This window comes from Oncorhynchus mykiss, chromosome 16, assembly GCF_057628025.1.
Source record: "Oncorhynchus mykiss isolate SJ-2025 chromosome 16, ASM5762802v1, whole genome shotgun sequence".
NCBI classification, from domain to species: Eukaryota; Metazoa; Chordata; class Actinopteri; order Salmoniformes; family Salmonidae; genus Oncorhynchus; species Oncorhynchus mykiss.
Window position 1 is genome coordinate 49,440,175 of NC_143037.1, and position 14,826 is coordinate 49,455,000.

At 46.6% G+C, this 14,826-nt stretch overlaps 1 protein-coding gene across 1 annotated transcript in view; it reads right to left on the reverse strand.

The window, feature by feature from the left end:
* Positions 1-498: 498 nt before the first annotated feature.
* LOC110491077 (voltage-dependent L-type calcium channel subunit alpha-1D) overlaps positions 499-14,826 on the reverse strand; it is a 35,346-nt gene continuing 21,018 nt past the window's right edge. Inside the window, exons 27-46 of the mRNA XM_090203063.1 lie at positions 14,540-14,741; positions 14,226-14,384; positions 13,965-14,075; positions 13,510-13,593; positions 13,205-13,225; positions 12,826-13,011; positions 12,645-12,710; positions 12,465-12,556; positions 12,005-12,164; positions 11,721-11,848; positions 11,433-11,529; positions 11,176-11,278; positions 10,969-11,070; positions 10,578-10,702; positions 3,928-4,038; positions 3,157-3,734; positions 2,696-3,036; positions 2,485-2,597; positions 1,956-2,333; positions 499-1,621 (exon numbers count right to left, since the gene is read on the reverse strand). Coding sequence (XP_090059189.1) covers positions 1,415-1,621; positions 1,956-2,333; positions 2,485-2,597; positions 2,696-3,036; positions 3,157-3,734; positions 3,928-4,038; positions 10,578-10,702; positions 10,969-11,070; positions 11,176-11,278; positions 11,433-11,529; positions 11,721-11,848; positions 12,005-12,164; positions 12,465-12,556; positions 12,645-12,710; positions 12,826-13,011; positions 13,205-13,225; positions 13,510-13,593; positions 13,965-14,075; positions 14,226-14,384; positions 14,540-14,741 — 3,364 coding nt within the window. The 3' untranslated portion in view covers positions 499-1,414. The remainder of the gene's footprint in view (positions 1,622-1,955; positions 2,334-2,484; positions 2,598-2,695; positions 3,037-3,156; positions 3,735-3,927; positions 4,039-10,577; positions 10,703-10,968; positions 11,071-11,175; positions 11,279-11,432; positions 11,530-11,720; positions 11,849-12,004; positions 12,165-12,464; positions 12,557-12,644; positions 12,711-12,825; positions 13,012-13,204; positions 13,226-13,509; positions 13,594-13,964; positions 14,076-14,225; positions 14,385-14,539; positions 14,742-14,826) is intronic.

Genomic DNA, 14,826 nt, shown 5'->3' on the forward strand with positions numbered 1-14,826 from the left:
ACTACTTCAAGGTCTCAGAGCAAGTGACGTCACTGATTGAAACGCTATTTAGCGCCCACGCTAACTAAGCTAGCCGTTTCACATCCGTTACACTCACCCCCCTTTTGACCTTCCTCCTTTTTCCGCAGCAACCAGTAATCCGGGTCACGGCACCAATGTAACAGTACAAGTTTAGACCGTCCCTCGCCCATACCCGGGCGTGAACCAGGGACCTTCTGCACACATCAACAGTCACCCTCGAAGCATCGTTACCCATCGCTCCACAAAAGCCGCGGCCCTTGCAGAGCAAGGGGAACTACTACTTCAAGGTCTCAGAGCAAGTGACGTCACTGATTGAAACGCTATTTAGCGCCCACGCTAACTAAGCTAGCCGTTTCACATCCGTTACACTTACCAGATTACAAATAACTACATGCTTACCAGTTATTCAATACAAGTCCTGTCTCCACTATCTTTAATGACGGAATTCCAGTGTCACTAAATTATCTGCATTACAACTTTGAGAAAAAGACATGACACTTTATTAATGTACACACAGAAATACCTGACATTTCAAAGTATTAGCAGTCACATTAAAACAAAACTAACAATTGTTATTATTACGTTTACAAGCTGCTTTCCTCTTGACCGCATATGTACATAAATACTACGTCAAAGCTTCTCACCGAGGAAGACTACGGTGACTGTCATGAGAATCTTCTGTGGCATTTCTGTTGACATAATCATACATGACATGGTTCAAATGTCTAATGCTAACGCTAGGCTAATGCTTCACTGGGCCACTGACACGACACACACAAACCCTGTTTCATGATCTGTAGTTACAACTGGAGCTCACTTGCACAACAGACAAGGTGTTTGTTTATTTATTTGGATTTATGCCTCTGCTTTTAATATATTTCTATGGTCTTAGCAGGGGGATTGTAGGATTTTGGGTTACATAAAGGGACAGCAAATCAAGCTCAGTACAAAATGGAAATACAAGGCAGAAAGTGCCGCTTTTGAAATAGCGATAAATACTTCATGGTAGAATAAGAATTGTAATCCCGTTTGGAAGGCTATAGTACTGTGCACTCTTACATTGGAAATGACTTTTCAAGAGTATTGTGGCCAAACGTCAATAGTTGCTCTATGTATATGCTGTCAAATGTAGCATGGTTATTTCAGGCTCTTGTTCAAGACACACTGATGCTTTCACAACAAAGCCAAATTACCTGAGAAGATCTGGAAGAGAAAATTACCCTGATCAAAGAGACATTGACAGTTTGCTAAGATCAACAGCTTGCCTCGCCATCCTTACCCCCTATGTTGATGTCGACAAAGAGGTAAGGCTCTATATCCTTGCCCTCCAACTCTCCCACCCACCCTCTTCCTCCCACTCCCCTCCCTTCCTCTCTGTTTCCTCTCTCTAGTCTCAGTAGGAAATCACACAGTTCATCTCGTCAGCCAGCTCCTCCTCGAAGCGTCCTATTGGCTGGCCTGCCGAACGGGTCAGCAGGTCTGTGGCTGCGTTCTCCATCTCATCAATGGTCATGTTACATGCGTCCGCGATCTCTCGCTTGGCGAAGTTCACAAACTTTGGGTCTCTTGCATAGAGGCCCAAGCCTTCCGATATCAGGATCTGTGGGAGAGTAAGGAGAGTTGTGAAACAGTGAACACAAATATCTCTCTCTTTCTTTCTCTCTCTCTCTCTCTCCCACCTACAGCTTACAAGTGTTTATTGAATATTCATAAATAGAGGAACTTTCATGGGGTTTAAATCACTGACTAACTTGCACTGTAGGCAAATTGAAATTCATAACAAAGGTGAATTGAGGTGAATTACTGAGGCTTGGAGTGCTCTTGACTTTTCCACTCACTATTACCCTGATAAGTACTGTATATCCTAAGCAGTAAGTAGCCTTGGGACTTTTATCTTACTCTCATCAGGACATACTATTTCATCCATCACTTACCGACTCCACCAGGCTGTCTGCACTGCCCTTCTCTATGAGGCTCTGGCTGATCTGGGAGGGCACCCTGCCATTGGTGTAGCTCCTGTTCTGGGGGGTGGGCACAGGGAGTGTCGGGGCTCCAGGGTACCAGCCACTGGGCCTGGTTGCAATAGCAGGGAGGCTGGAGGTGGCCTGGGTCCTGTCTCCCCACACCTGCTTGGTGCCCCTGGCCTCATCCACCAGCATCAGAGGGGCGTAGAGCAGACGCCCTCTCTTCGCTGCTGCTGATGATGCTGCCGACACCCCTGCTCCTGGCATCGACCCTGCATGTCCTCCTCCGTTGTTGGCCCAGGAAGCAGAGGACATGGAGGAGGCACTGCTGCGGCGGGAGTCAAGGTTCTGGAGGAGAAGGGAGGACAATGATTAAAATCTTGATTTTCTATTATCACATTCAAACGCTTTCAATTCCAAATTTGGCACCAAATCAAAAGGTGTCTCTGATTCATGTGAGCATTGGTTGGCTATTCTTTTGCATGTGTCTGTGTCTTACCAGTCTGGATCTGCATGGGGGCGAGTTACTCTCGTACGTGCCAGGGATGGGGATGTCATCCGCGCTATGCTGTGCCCTCAGACACTGGATGTTAAAGGAGGGCGGCTTGCGACCTGGAAGGGAAAAAACATGGAAATGTACTAAGATGGTCACTGGGTGTTTCTAGTTCTACTGGTGTTGAGGAGAAAGACTGAGATCATGTGATGATTACCTGCAGGAGTGGGAGGAAGAATACGTCTCCGGACATACTGCTCCAATCCGTTACCGTTTCCATTGTAGCCGTTTCCATTGTAGCCGTTTCCGTTGTAGCCGTTTCCATTGTATCCATTTCCGTTGTAACCGTTGCCATTGTAGCCACTCATGCTACTTCCGGTAATGCTACCTCCATTCACACTACCTCCATTCGTACCGCCATTGGAGACGTTCCCATTCATGCCATTTCCATTGGCGTAGGGCACTCCTGCAGCTCTCCCATTGGTGAAGTTAGGAGTAGGACTCTGCATGTACTCTGACTGGATAGGGGATGCTACAGGTTGCTCTTGATACACATGCCTGTGAAGTTGAGGGAACGGGAACACTTATGAATACACACACACACACACACACACACACACACACACAGACTCTTCAACCCCTTTCACCCAGATCCTCTTCTCTCCCTTTTCCACTCACCCGTTGTTTGTTGGCATGCTCACTGGGTACTGTGGGTAGTACACCTGCTGTGTAGTGGAAGTTTCACTTCCTCTTCCCTCCATCAATGGCTCTGGTTGAGGTGGGGCAGGGGCTGCCTCTAAAACTATTTGAGGTGCCTCTGGTTCTGGTGGGGCTAACACTATTTGAGGCGGGGATTGAGTAACCACCTGTGGTGGAGAAGCAACATTTGGTGAGGATGCAACTGGGGCTGGTTGAGGCTGGGATGGGGCATTTGGTGGGTTTGCGGCTGGTGCTGGTTGGGGAGGGGATGGATCTTTTGGTGGTGATGCGGCTGGGGCTGGTTGGGGCGGGGCTGGTATGTCTTCTGGTGGAGGGATGGCCTCAGATCTCGTGGGCTGTTCCATCACTACATCAAAGGATGAGAGAGCTGATGCTGGTTTCTCGCTGACTGTCAATGGCTGTTCTGTGACCACGTTGCTGGATATTGTGGGCTCGACGAAGGGCTCCATGAAGATAGTGGTGGTGCCCTCCTCTATGTCAGCTGGCATGTGAGTGGTGGATGGTGAGGTGCCAGGATCTTCGAAAACGTTGTCATTCTGGAGGGAGAAGGAAACAAAGAGATTTGCTTTAATATACAGTCAACTGTTTTTGTTGTAAATATTATAAACATTTATTATGCTTACCTATTGTATATGATATTTGCTTATTTGAGCAATGACAAATACAGAGAACAGACCAATCACTTCAGTATATACTATTTTGATACACTAATGACATTCAATCACTTACCTTGAAGAACTCTTCATCCAACTCTCCCTCCACACACTCCTCATCCTCTCCCTCCATTGCCAAGGCCAGATGCAACTCTGGGGCCAGTGCCTGCAGTGACCTGAGCCCTGCCTGATGCAAAAACACACAGTGTGATACACAAACACACACACAAAGACACCAAACAGTAACAACACGTTGTGGTATCCCAGGAGGTCTACCCCGGGGGATGGCAATAGAGGGGAGGTACATGAGGCGACGTTGGCTCCCTCTGCTGGGAAGACGGGAGCTGGGCACCCCGACACAGACATCTCTAAGTGGAGGTAATTAGAGGAAAGTGACAACCAGCCATGGAGGCGAAAAGCAAGGCGCACGGTGGCACACCGCGAGAGAGAACGGGGAGAGACCGACACCAAGTGAAAGGAGAGAAGACACCAAGTGAAAGGAGAGAAGAAGGACCGAGCCAAACCTCAGTGATTTTCTTTGTTAACCTCTCTTGGGTAGGGGGCAGTATTTTCTGCCTGTTACTCAGGCCCAGAAGCTAGGATATGCATATAATTGGTAGATTTGGATGGAAAAAACTCTAAAGTTTCTAAAACTGTTAAGATTATGTCTGTGAGTATAACAGAACTGATACGGCAGGCGAAACCCAGAGGACAAACCATCCCAAAAACAAAAATTCAGCCTACCACTGTTTTCAATGGCTGTCACTTTTATTATAAGGCGAAATCCTCCCAGATTGCAGTTCCTAGGGCTTCCACTAGATGTCAACAGTCTTTAGAAAGAGTTTCATGCTGGTTTTTTGAAAAATGAGCTGGAAAATGTCGTTTTTCTAGGTGGCTCCCATTTTGGCTGTAGTGTTTCCAAACGCGTGGAAGAGAGCGCGTTCTTTGGTATTTTTCTCCGGTAAAGACAATAACGATTCTCTGTCTTAAATTTGATTGTTTATTTACGTATTACCTAAGGTTTGATTATAAATGTTGTTTGACTTGTTTGGAAAAGTTTATTATTAATGTTTGCGATTCATTTTGTATGCATTTTGAAAACTGGGTGGATTACTGACTGAAGCGCGCCAGCTAAACTGAGTTTTTATGGATATAAAGAAGGACATTATCGACCAAAAGGACCATTTGTGATGTATCTGGGACCTTTTGGAGTGCCAACAGAAGAAGATCATCAAAGGTAAGGCATTTATTATATCGCTATTTCTGACTTTCGTGGCGCACCTGCCTGGTTGAAATATGTTTTTCATGCTTTTGCATGCGGGGCGCTGTCCTCAGATAATCGCATGGTGTGCTTTCGCCGTAAAGCATTTTTGAAATCTGACACAGCAGCTGGATTAACAAGAAGTTCAGATTTATTTTGATGTATTACACTTGTGATTTTATGAAAGTTAAATATTTATAATTCTTAAGTTTGAATTTCTCACTCTGCAATTTCACCGGATGTTGGCCAGGTGGGACGCTACCGTCCCACCTGCCCATAAGAAGTTAAGTTTATATTCTGTATTAGTAAAGTTGTTTTTGCGGACTAAAGCCTCCCTGTCTCTGTGTCAACATCTGCATGCTCAACCCAACACCCCACGGTTTACCACATATGGTGGAGAATGCGTGCATCTCAGTAGCTTTGGTGTGGTCGAGCCGACGGAGATTACCATGGAGGAGCTGGTGGCTCAGTTCATCCTCAGCCAGCAGAAGCAACAGGCTCTCCAGGAGCAAGCACTGGAGGAGCAGCACCAACAAAACCGCAGACTGGTAGCGGAGGTAGCCCAGTTGAAGGTTGGGAGGGCTCAGGAGTCTGGCTCGAAAGAAGGTGACGTGGAGTCGTATTTGTGCACCTTCGAGAGGACGGCACAGAGGGAAGGATGGCCCAAGCCCAAGTGGATTAGCCTGTTGGCACCCTACCTCTCTGGGAAGGCCCAGAAGGCCTACTTTGATTTGAACACTGATCAGGCTGCAAATTATGAGCGACTCAAACGTAATGGCAAATGGGATCCTTTATAGCAAAAATCCACCCCCCCCCCCCAGACGACATGACAAACCACAGGTCTTAGGAACTTACACAAAGAAAGACTTTACTTCAGAGAGGAATATCCTCTAGCCAGACAGAGTTGTCTATAAATTATCGTTCAGTTTGGTCTCCTAAACAAAGCTCTTATTTCGTCCTTGGTACAAAATACTACCAAGACATTACCCCCACCCTATGATATATATCAAATTGTCATTTAGATACAACCAATTCTAAATACAACCAATCCTGGACAAGCTCACGGAGAGGAGAGTGAGGCTATAGGTTAAGATAGGAGCAACAAAAGAGGGAGCATAGAATGATTCCAGACACTGCCATCCTCCTCTCCCCGATGGGAAAAGTAGGGAGTGACTGGCACACAGACACAGTGGAGCAAAAGATATGTTTACACATGATGACACCTTGACCTCTCCCCTCTCTCCGGCCCAAGCAACATCTTGACATAGAACAGATACTGCAACCCCGCCACAGTATTATACAAAAATAACATTCTGATGAGAAGTAACTTACAAACATATGATGAATATAAAACATCTTACCTATGTTACCAACCAATTATGATTATTCCCCAACACCCCACTTCGCAATCAAGCAGAATTTATTGTATCAGGTAGTAAAGCATAATGGGGAGACAAAAGACTTGTTACTCATACCCAGCCAGTATGTTAGGACTGTGTTGCAGCTTGCTAACACCCACTTGCTTGGGGCACACCTGGAGATGGAGAAAATCAGGGAGCGGATCGGGAACTGGTTCCACTGGACTGGAGTCAAGCACGCCGTGGAGGACTACTGCCTTAGTTGCCCGGAGTGCCAAATCACAGCTCCGAGGGTGCATTATCAAAACCCTTTGGTTCACTTGCCCATTATAGGAGTGCCATTCGAGCGGGTGGCAATGGATCTGGTGGGTCCATTGGTGAAGACCGCAAGGAGACACCAATACATCCTGGTAGTCATGGATTACGCCACCCAGTGTCCTGAGGCAATCCCGAATGGTCTGCCTACCCATGTGAGAGACGCAAACTCGGTCTCAACCTTTAAGTCTTTACTGAAGACTCATCTCTTCAGTGGGTCATATGATTGAGTGTAGTCTGGCCCAGGAGTGTAAAGGTGAATGGAAAGGCTCTGGAGCAACTAACCACCCTTGCTGTCTCTGCCTGGCCGGTTCCCCTCTTTCCACTGGGATTCTCTGCCTCTAACCCTATTACAGGGGCTGAGTCACTGGCTTACTGGTGCTCTTTCATGCCGTCCCTAGGAGGGGTGCGTCACTTGAGTGGGTTGAGTCACTGATGTGATCTTCCTGTCTGGGTTGGCACCCCCCCTTGGGCGGTGCCGTGGCGGAGATCTTTGGCTGGTAGTTGGTAGTTGAAGATATCCCTCTAGTGGTGTGAGGGCTGTGCTTTGGCAAAGTGGATGGGGTTATATGTTTGGCCCTATCTGGGGGTATCATCGGATGGGGCCACAGTGTCTCCTGACCCCTCCTGTCTCAGCCTCCAGTATTTATGCTGCAGTAGTTTATGTGTCGGGGGGCTAGGGTTAGTTTGTTATATCAGGAGTACTTCTCCTCTCCTATTCGGTGTCCTGTGTGAATTTAAGTATACTCTCTCTAATTCGCTCTTTCTTTCTCTCTCTCGGAGGACCTGAGCCCTAGGACCATGCCTCAGGACTACCTGGAATGATGACTCCTTGCTGTCCCCAGTTCACCTGGCCGTGCTGCTGCTCCAGTTTCAACTGTTCTTCCTGTGATTAGTATTATTATTTGACCATGCTGGTCATTTATGAACATTTGAACATCTTGGCCATGTTCTGTTATAATCTCCACCCGGCACAGCCAGAAGAGGACTGGCCACCCCACATAGCCTGGTTCCTCTCTAGGTTTCTTCCTAGGTTTTGGCCTTTCTAGGGAGTTTTTCCTAGCCACCATGCTTCTACACCTGCATTGCTTGCTGTTTGGGGTTTTAGGCTGGGTTTCTGTACAGCACTTTGAGATATCAGCTGATGTACGAATGGCTATATAAATACATTTGATTTGATTTGATTTGTTATGCATCAAAAGGTAAGTCACGGGAGCTCTTCCATTTATTTAGCAGGGTGGGTAATTCCACGGGAAATCCTGAAGGACCAGGGCACCGCGTTCATGTCTCGTGTGATGTAATCTGTTACGAATAAAACAGGTGAGGACCAGTGTGTACCATCCACAAACAGACGGGCTAGCGGAACTCTTCAATAAGACCCTAAAACAGATGCTGAATAAGGTCATCGAGAAAGATGGGAGGAACTGGGACCAGCTGCTGCCCCACCTGATATTTTCAGTGCGCGACGTACCCCAAGCATGCACAGGGTTCTCCCCCTTTGAGCTCCTGTATGCCGTCGGCCCTGCGGGCTGCTGGACTTTGCCAAGGAGGTCTGGGAAGAGCAGCCGACCCCCCTTCACAGCGTAGTAGAACATGTGGAGGAGATGAGGGAGAGGATGACGGCGATTTGGCCAGTGGTGAGAGAGCACATGGCCCAGGAGCGTGTCTACAACCGGGGGGCCCAACCACAAGAGTTCCAACCAGGTGAGAAGGTCTTGGTGCTGATCCCTACAATGGAGAGTAAATTCCTGGCTATGTGGCATGGGCCCTACGACATCGTTGAGCGGGTAGGTGACGTCAACTATAAGGTCCGCCAACCGGGGCGGAGAAAACCCCTCCAGCTTTAACATGTGAACTTACTGAAGAAATGGTACGCACGCGAGGTGCTGTGCGTAACATGGACCCGGCCACAGCAGGGCCCGCCCTCGGTCGAAGTTGCAATGGGGGAAGACCTCAGCCCGACCCAATGACAAGAGCGCAGAGAGTTGGTCCAGCAGAATACGGCCGTGTTTCCCCCGAGGTGCCGGGGCACACGGCTCTCGTGGAACATCATATCCACACCCGTTTGGGAGAAAAAGTGCGTAAACGGCCATACCGGATACCAGAAGCCCGGAGGTTGGCGGTCCAGTGCGAAGTGACAACAATGCTGGGTACTGGAGTGGGGGTACTGGAGGAATCAAACAATGAGTGGTCTAGCCTCATAGTGTTGGTTCCGAAATCGGACCGAACCGTCCTCTTTGGTAATGACTTCTGGAGCCTGAACGAGGTCAGTAAGTTCGATGCACACCCCATCTGGCAGGTGCCACTGGCAGCAGCCTCCCGGGAGAAGACTGCCTTCTCCACCCCGGGGGGCTATACCACTACCGGGTTCTGCTTTTCAGGCTCCACGGGGCACCAGCGACCTTTCAGTGACTCATGGACCGCGTCCTGCGGCCGCACAGTGAGTACGCAGCTGCTTATCTGGATGATATAATTGTGCACAGTGACAGTTGGGAGTCACATCTGGGTAGGTTGCAGGCCATGGTTGATGCGCTAAGGGATGCAGGTCTGACCGCGAACCTACACAATTGCAAGCTGGGCTACACCGAGGTGGAGTACCTGGGCTATCAAATCGGGAGGGGGAAAAAAATCGCTGCCATTAGGGAATGGCCGGTCCCCTGAACCAAAAGCCAGGTGAAGTCATTCCTGGGGTTAGCAGAGTACTACAGTAGATTTGTAGATTTGTACCTAACTTTGCCGCAATAGCTTCTCCCCTCACAGACTTAACAAAGGCATGACTACCCGAGATGGTGCGATGGACGGAGGACACAGAGGCAGCGTTCCAGGCCCTGAAGGATGCGCTGTGTTCGCACACCCTCAAGTATTACCTCCTTGGGAGGAAGTTCACCCTGATCATCAACCTGATCACTTAGAGGAAAGTGCCAAATTAAAGGAGGTCAAATAATAGGAGCACGGTGGCACACCACAAGAGAGAACGGGGAGAGACCGACAACAAGCGAAAGGAGAGAAAAAGGACCGAGCCAAACCTCAGTGATTTTCTTTATGTTTATTTTCTGTATTAGTGAAGTTGTTTTAAAACCTCTACTGACTGGAAATTGCAGTCACGAAAACGGTGAAAAATATTCCAAATTAGCTCCATAATATCGACAGAAACATGGCAAACGTTGTTTATAATCAATCCTCAAGGTGTTTTTCAAATATCTATTCGATAATATATCCGTCGGGGCAATTCGTTTTTCAGTAGGACCGATCGGAGTAATGGCTACCTCTGTATTTTACACGAGAATCTCTCTGGGGGCATCAGGTGACCACTTGCGCAATGTAGCCGCCTACGGCTATTCTTCAACATGATTGCGTAAAACTACGTCACCATGCTGTAGACACCTTGGGGAATACGTAGAAAGCGTGATCTGGTTGATAGCACATTCACAGCTCAATAGGGACTCATTGGAACGTAGCGCTTTCAAAATATGGGGCACTTCATGATTGGATTTTTCTCAGGCTTTCACCTGAAACATCAGTTCTGTTATACTCACAGACAATGTCTTTACAGTTTTGGAAACGTTAGTGTTTTCTATCCTAAGCTGTCAATTATATGCATATTCTAGCATCTTGTCCTGACTAAATATCCCGTTTAAAACGGGAACGTTTTTTTCCAAAAATGAAAATACTCCCCCTAGAGTCGCAACAGGTTTTAATGGACCAATGCCTCCCTGTCTCTGTGTCAATCTCTGCACGCTCAACCCAACACCCCGCGGTTTACCACAACATGTTAACAGGTAACTGGTATACCTGGAGTGAGTCTTTCTTGTCTTTTCCCTTCTTCTTCCTCTCCCGCTCCTTCCTCTTGCGGAACTTTTTAAAGTAGTCCTGGATCAGGAAGCTGGCATAGAACTTCCCACAAGTCACCTCTTCCCCTGAGTCAGGAAGAATCGCAACAGAGGAGGAGAACAGGGAAAAAAATACATCTTAAACAAAGGGAGGAGGCAAATGGGAAAGTGATAGAGACGAACTAAAAGAGAAAAAAACACAGACAATAGGGAGATACAGAAATAAACCTGTGTTTCTGTAACTTATTTCTGTGAAATGCATAAACTACCATTAGAGTGGTCTGTGTGGTTATACGGTAGCATACGGTAATACATCTGTCTAGTTGGCTGAAATGGCACCTCCTATGGTTTACCTCTAGGGGGTGGAATGACCTCTTCAAGGAGCTTGGGCTTTGTGCGCTTCCATATCTTTTTAATGATGGCCCTGAGCTCCTCGTTGTCCTGGTCAACAGGCCCTAGTGGAGACACACAATACCTTTAAAAACATAGGAGTAAAGGCCCCAAGCACCACTGCACTAAATAATAATGTGTGAATGATACACTCTGTGTATGTGACTGACCCTCGGTCTTGATCTTGAGTGAGGTTCTGACCAGCGCAAACAGGGTGGCATTGAAGGTGACTGTCCCGTCGCTGTGCAGCGGCACGTTCATAGCAACCAGCCTCTAACAAGACAAGCAAGCAGATGAAATAGAGTCAATATTCACTGCACAATATCTGACATATATCAAACATTCAATTATATAAATATTAGAAGTTAATACGTTTATTATAATTTAATTTATTCAACCTTTAACATTAAAATGTGATCTGCCCTACCTTGCAGGCCACACGATGGGGGCACAGTTTGCCAAAACCAAGGGGTGGCTGGATCCTGCGCAGCATAGTGACCACATCGATATGTTTGATTCGACCCCTGCAATACAGACAAAAACAGCACAATTAAAGGACCAAATGGGGGAAAGGGATGGACGAGAAGAGAGTAAGAAGTAAAAGGAAGATAGAGGACAGAGATACAGAACGGGTTTCCTGAATAAAGGCCATATCCCATTGATCCTTTTTCAATTTGAAAAGAAAAATCTAAAAAACAATAGAGAGATCTCTTACGTCGCCTCTGGGTCATAATCCGACCAGACTCGTTTGAACTCGTCCAGGTGATGAGTACCCAGTACGGTCCAATCTCTGGTCAGGTACTCAAAGTTGTCCATGATGACAGCAATGAACAAGTTAATGATCTGAGAAGAGGAACACAGAGTGTATCAATCACAGCTGATCTGCTTCAAATTGGCTGCAATCAACATTTTTTTAATGAACCTTTATGTACACAAGTTGGTCTCATTGAGATGAATTTCTCTTTGGCAAAAGACACCTCTCACAAACAGTTGTCTCACCAGGAAAGCGCAGAGCATGAAGAAGCTGATGAAGTAGATGTAAGCCAGGTTGCTGCCGCACATGTTGTCATCCCCGGGCTCAAAGTCTGACTCGGGGTCACAGGGTCTCCCTGGCAACGCTGCCAACATGATCTCCTGCCACTGCTCTCCGGTGGCACACCTGCAAGAAGAACACACGTTAGGACTAAGGAAAGGAAAGTTGACACAGGAGGAAGAGGAGAGAAGACACAGGAGGAAGGGGAGAGGAGAGGAGATACAGGAGGAAGAAAAGAGGAGAGGAGAAGAGAGGAGAGGAGAGGAGAGGAGAGGAGAGGAGAGGAGAGGAGAGGAGAGGAGATGAAAGGTTGAAGAGGAGAGAAAAATAAGAGCAGAAATGGAAGTGGAGAGCTGGGGGAGAAACATAGACTGTGGTTGAGCTTCTAACTATCTACTATTTACCTCTTTGTCCTGCAAAACTCACCTGAAGAGCAGCAGGACAGACATGAAGAAGGTCTGGAAGTTGTTGTTCCTGTTGATATGTGAGTTGTCATCTATAGCAATCTTTCCAAATGTCTGCAAAAGGTTAGAGCATAGGTCATATTGTCACCAGCTGCATTTTAAAGACTTAAGAAAGGGATACAATGAATGGAAGGAGACCCACCTGCATGCCGATCACAGCGTAGATGAAGAAAATCATTGCAATAAGTAGACCGACATATGGCAAGGCCTGTGAACGAGGGGGATGTATAGACATACATTTTCTTTAACAAATATAAATTATACACCAGTGTGTGTCTGTCTCTGTCTGTGTGTCTTGACATCTGTTTGAACCTAGCACTGACCTGGAGGGACTTGACAAAAGTCCAGAGAAGGGTTCGAATGCCCTCCCCTTTGCTGAGCAGCTTGACCAATCGCAAGACTCGGAACAAACGAAAGAATGTGATGGACACTTTTCCGCTTTCCTTCTTGGCCACGGGCGGTGCTCCGGGTACGGCTACAGCCGCAGCTTGGGCTGCGGCCTCGATTGCCTGGAGAGAAACACAGAGGTTTAGAGAACAGCTGCTTGTTTCCACACTATTCATGGATAGACAGGGGAAAGGAAATACGATACTTTTTTCAAATGAGAGAGAGAGGGACAGATAGTGACAGAGATAAAGAAAGAGAGAAAGAGAGAGAAAGAAAGAGAGAGAGAGATACTTGTTTTTCCTGTTGTGGTCTTACTTCAACATCCTCGTCCCCTCCCTGGATTGATGAGAAGTTTCAAAGATACCAGAGACAAGGAAGAAAACAGAAAATATACATAAGATATCATTTAGTATTTGACAGAACACACACAAGCGCTTTATAAAGCTATGTGTTTGTTAGACAGAGATGTTACAATGAATAACTGTACACAAACCGTTTTGCAGGCCTATATTGCAAGCCTTTTCTAAGTATCACGTTTCCCTGAAGTAAAGAGAAGGGTTGAAGATGGAAGAGATGAGGAAACATGAAGCAGCTAAAGGAGAGACAGAGAGAGTACTCACACTGAGCTCCGAGACCACGATGTCTAGCACACTGCCCACAACGATCAGAGCGTCGAAGGAGTTCCAGGCATCGATGAAATATTGCTGGATACACAGACACACACAAAGACCGTCAATAGTATGGAACATTAGAACGTGGTATTGGAACATTAGAGCGTGGTATCGGAACATTAACGTGGGGCGGCAGGGTAGCCTAGTGGTTAGAGCGTTGGACTAGTAACTAGAAAGGTTGCAAGTTCAAATCCCCGAGCTGACAAGGTACAAATCTGCCATTCTGCCACTGAACAGGCAGTTAACCCACTGTTCCTAGGCCGTCATTGAAAATAAGAATTTGTTCTTAACTGACTTGCCTAGTTAAAATATTTACAAAAATTTGAACATGGTATTGGAACATCAGAACATTAAAACACAGTATTTATATCAACATGTGTCCAGTGAACGCCTGTTGAACTCACATGTGTTCTGAGAGCCAGTAGCTTGATGATCATCTCTATGGTAAATAGGGCTGTGAAGATCAAGTTGAGGATGTCCATCACAGAGTTGAATATTTTAGACTGCTCATAATGCTGCAGGGAGAGGACATTAATTTACTTGAATTTGAATTTATCTTCCTCGTGATAAACTATGTAAAATATTTCCAATCATTTTCTAGAAAAACGATTTACAATCTTATTCCTGTTGTAATACACATGATGTGTACATTATGATTATTGTACCTGCACAGCCAAGGTGAGGGTGTTGAGAAGAATTAAGACAAACATGATGTACTCAAACTGGCTGGAGGCGATGATCTTCCAGAACTTCAGCTGGGACGGGTTTCTGGGAATGTAGATCTTGATGGGCTTGGCTTTCAGAGCGTACTGCACGCACTGTCTCTGTGGAGGGCAGGACAGGAGACACAGGGAAGGTGGGAAGTGAAGTGAAAACTCGCAATATCAGTAGACTGAAGGGCTTTCACATGATAATAAGGTACAGTAGCTTTGTGATTATGATGAGTGTCGTAATAAGTTATTCAAGGAAAACAACTAACTTGATTTTTGTTCAGTTCGCAGTTTTTGAACTCCGATTCTCCCTGTTCACGGAACGTGATGATGACGAAGCCCACGAAGATGTTCATCATGAAGAAGGCGATGATGATGATGTAGATGATGAAGAATATGGAGATTTCCACACGGTAGTTGTAGATAGGGCCGTGGTTCGCAGCATTGGCGTCGATGGCCTTGTACAGCAGCCTACGAGTTTATAATAAGAGATATTTACACAAGAACAACAGCTTTACTGAATAAACAGATAGTCATCGTATGTACTCATGCATGG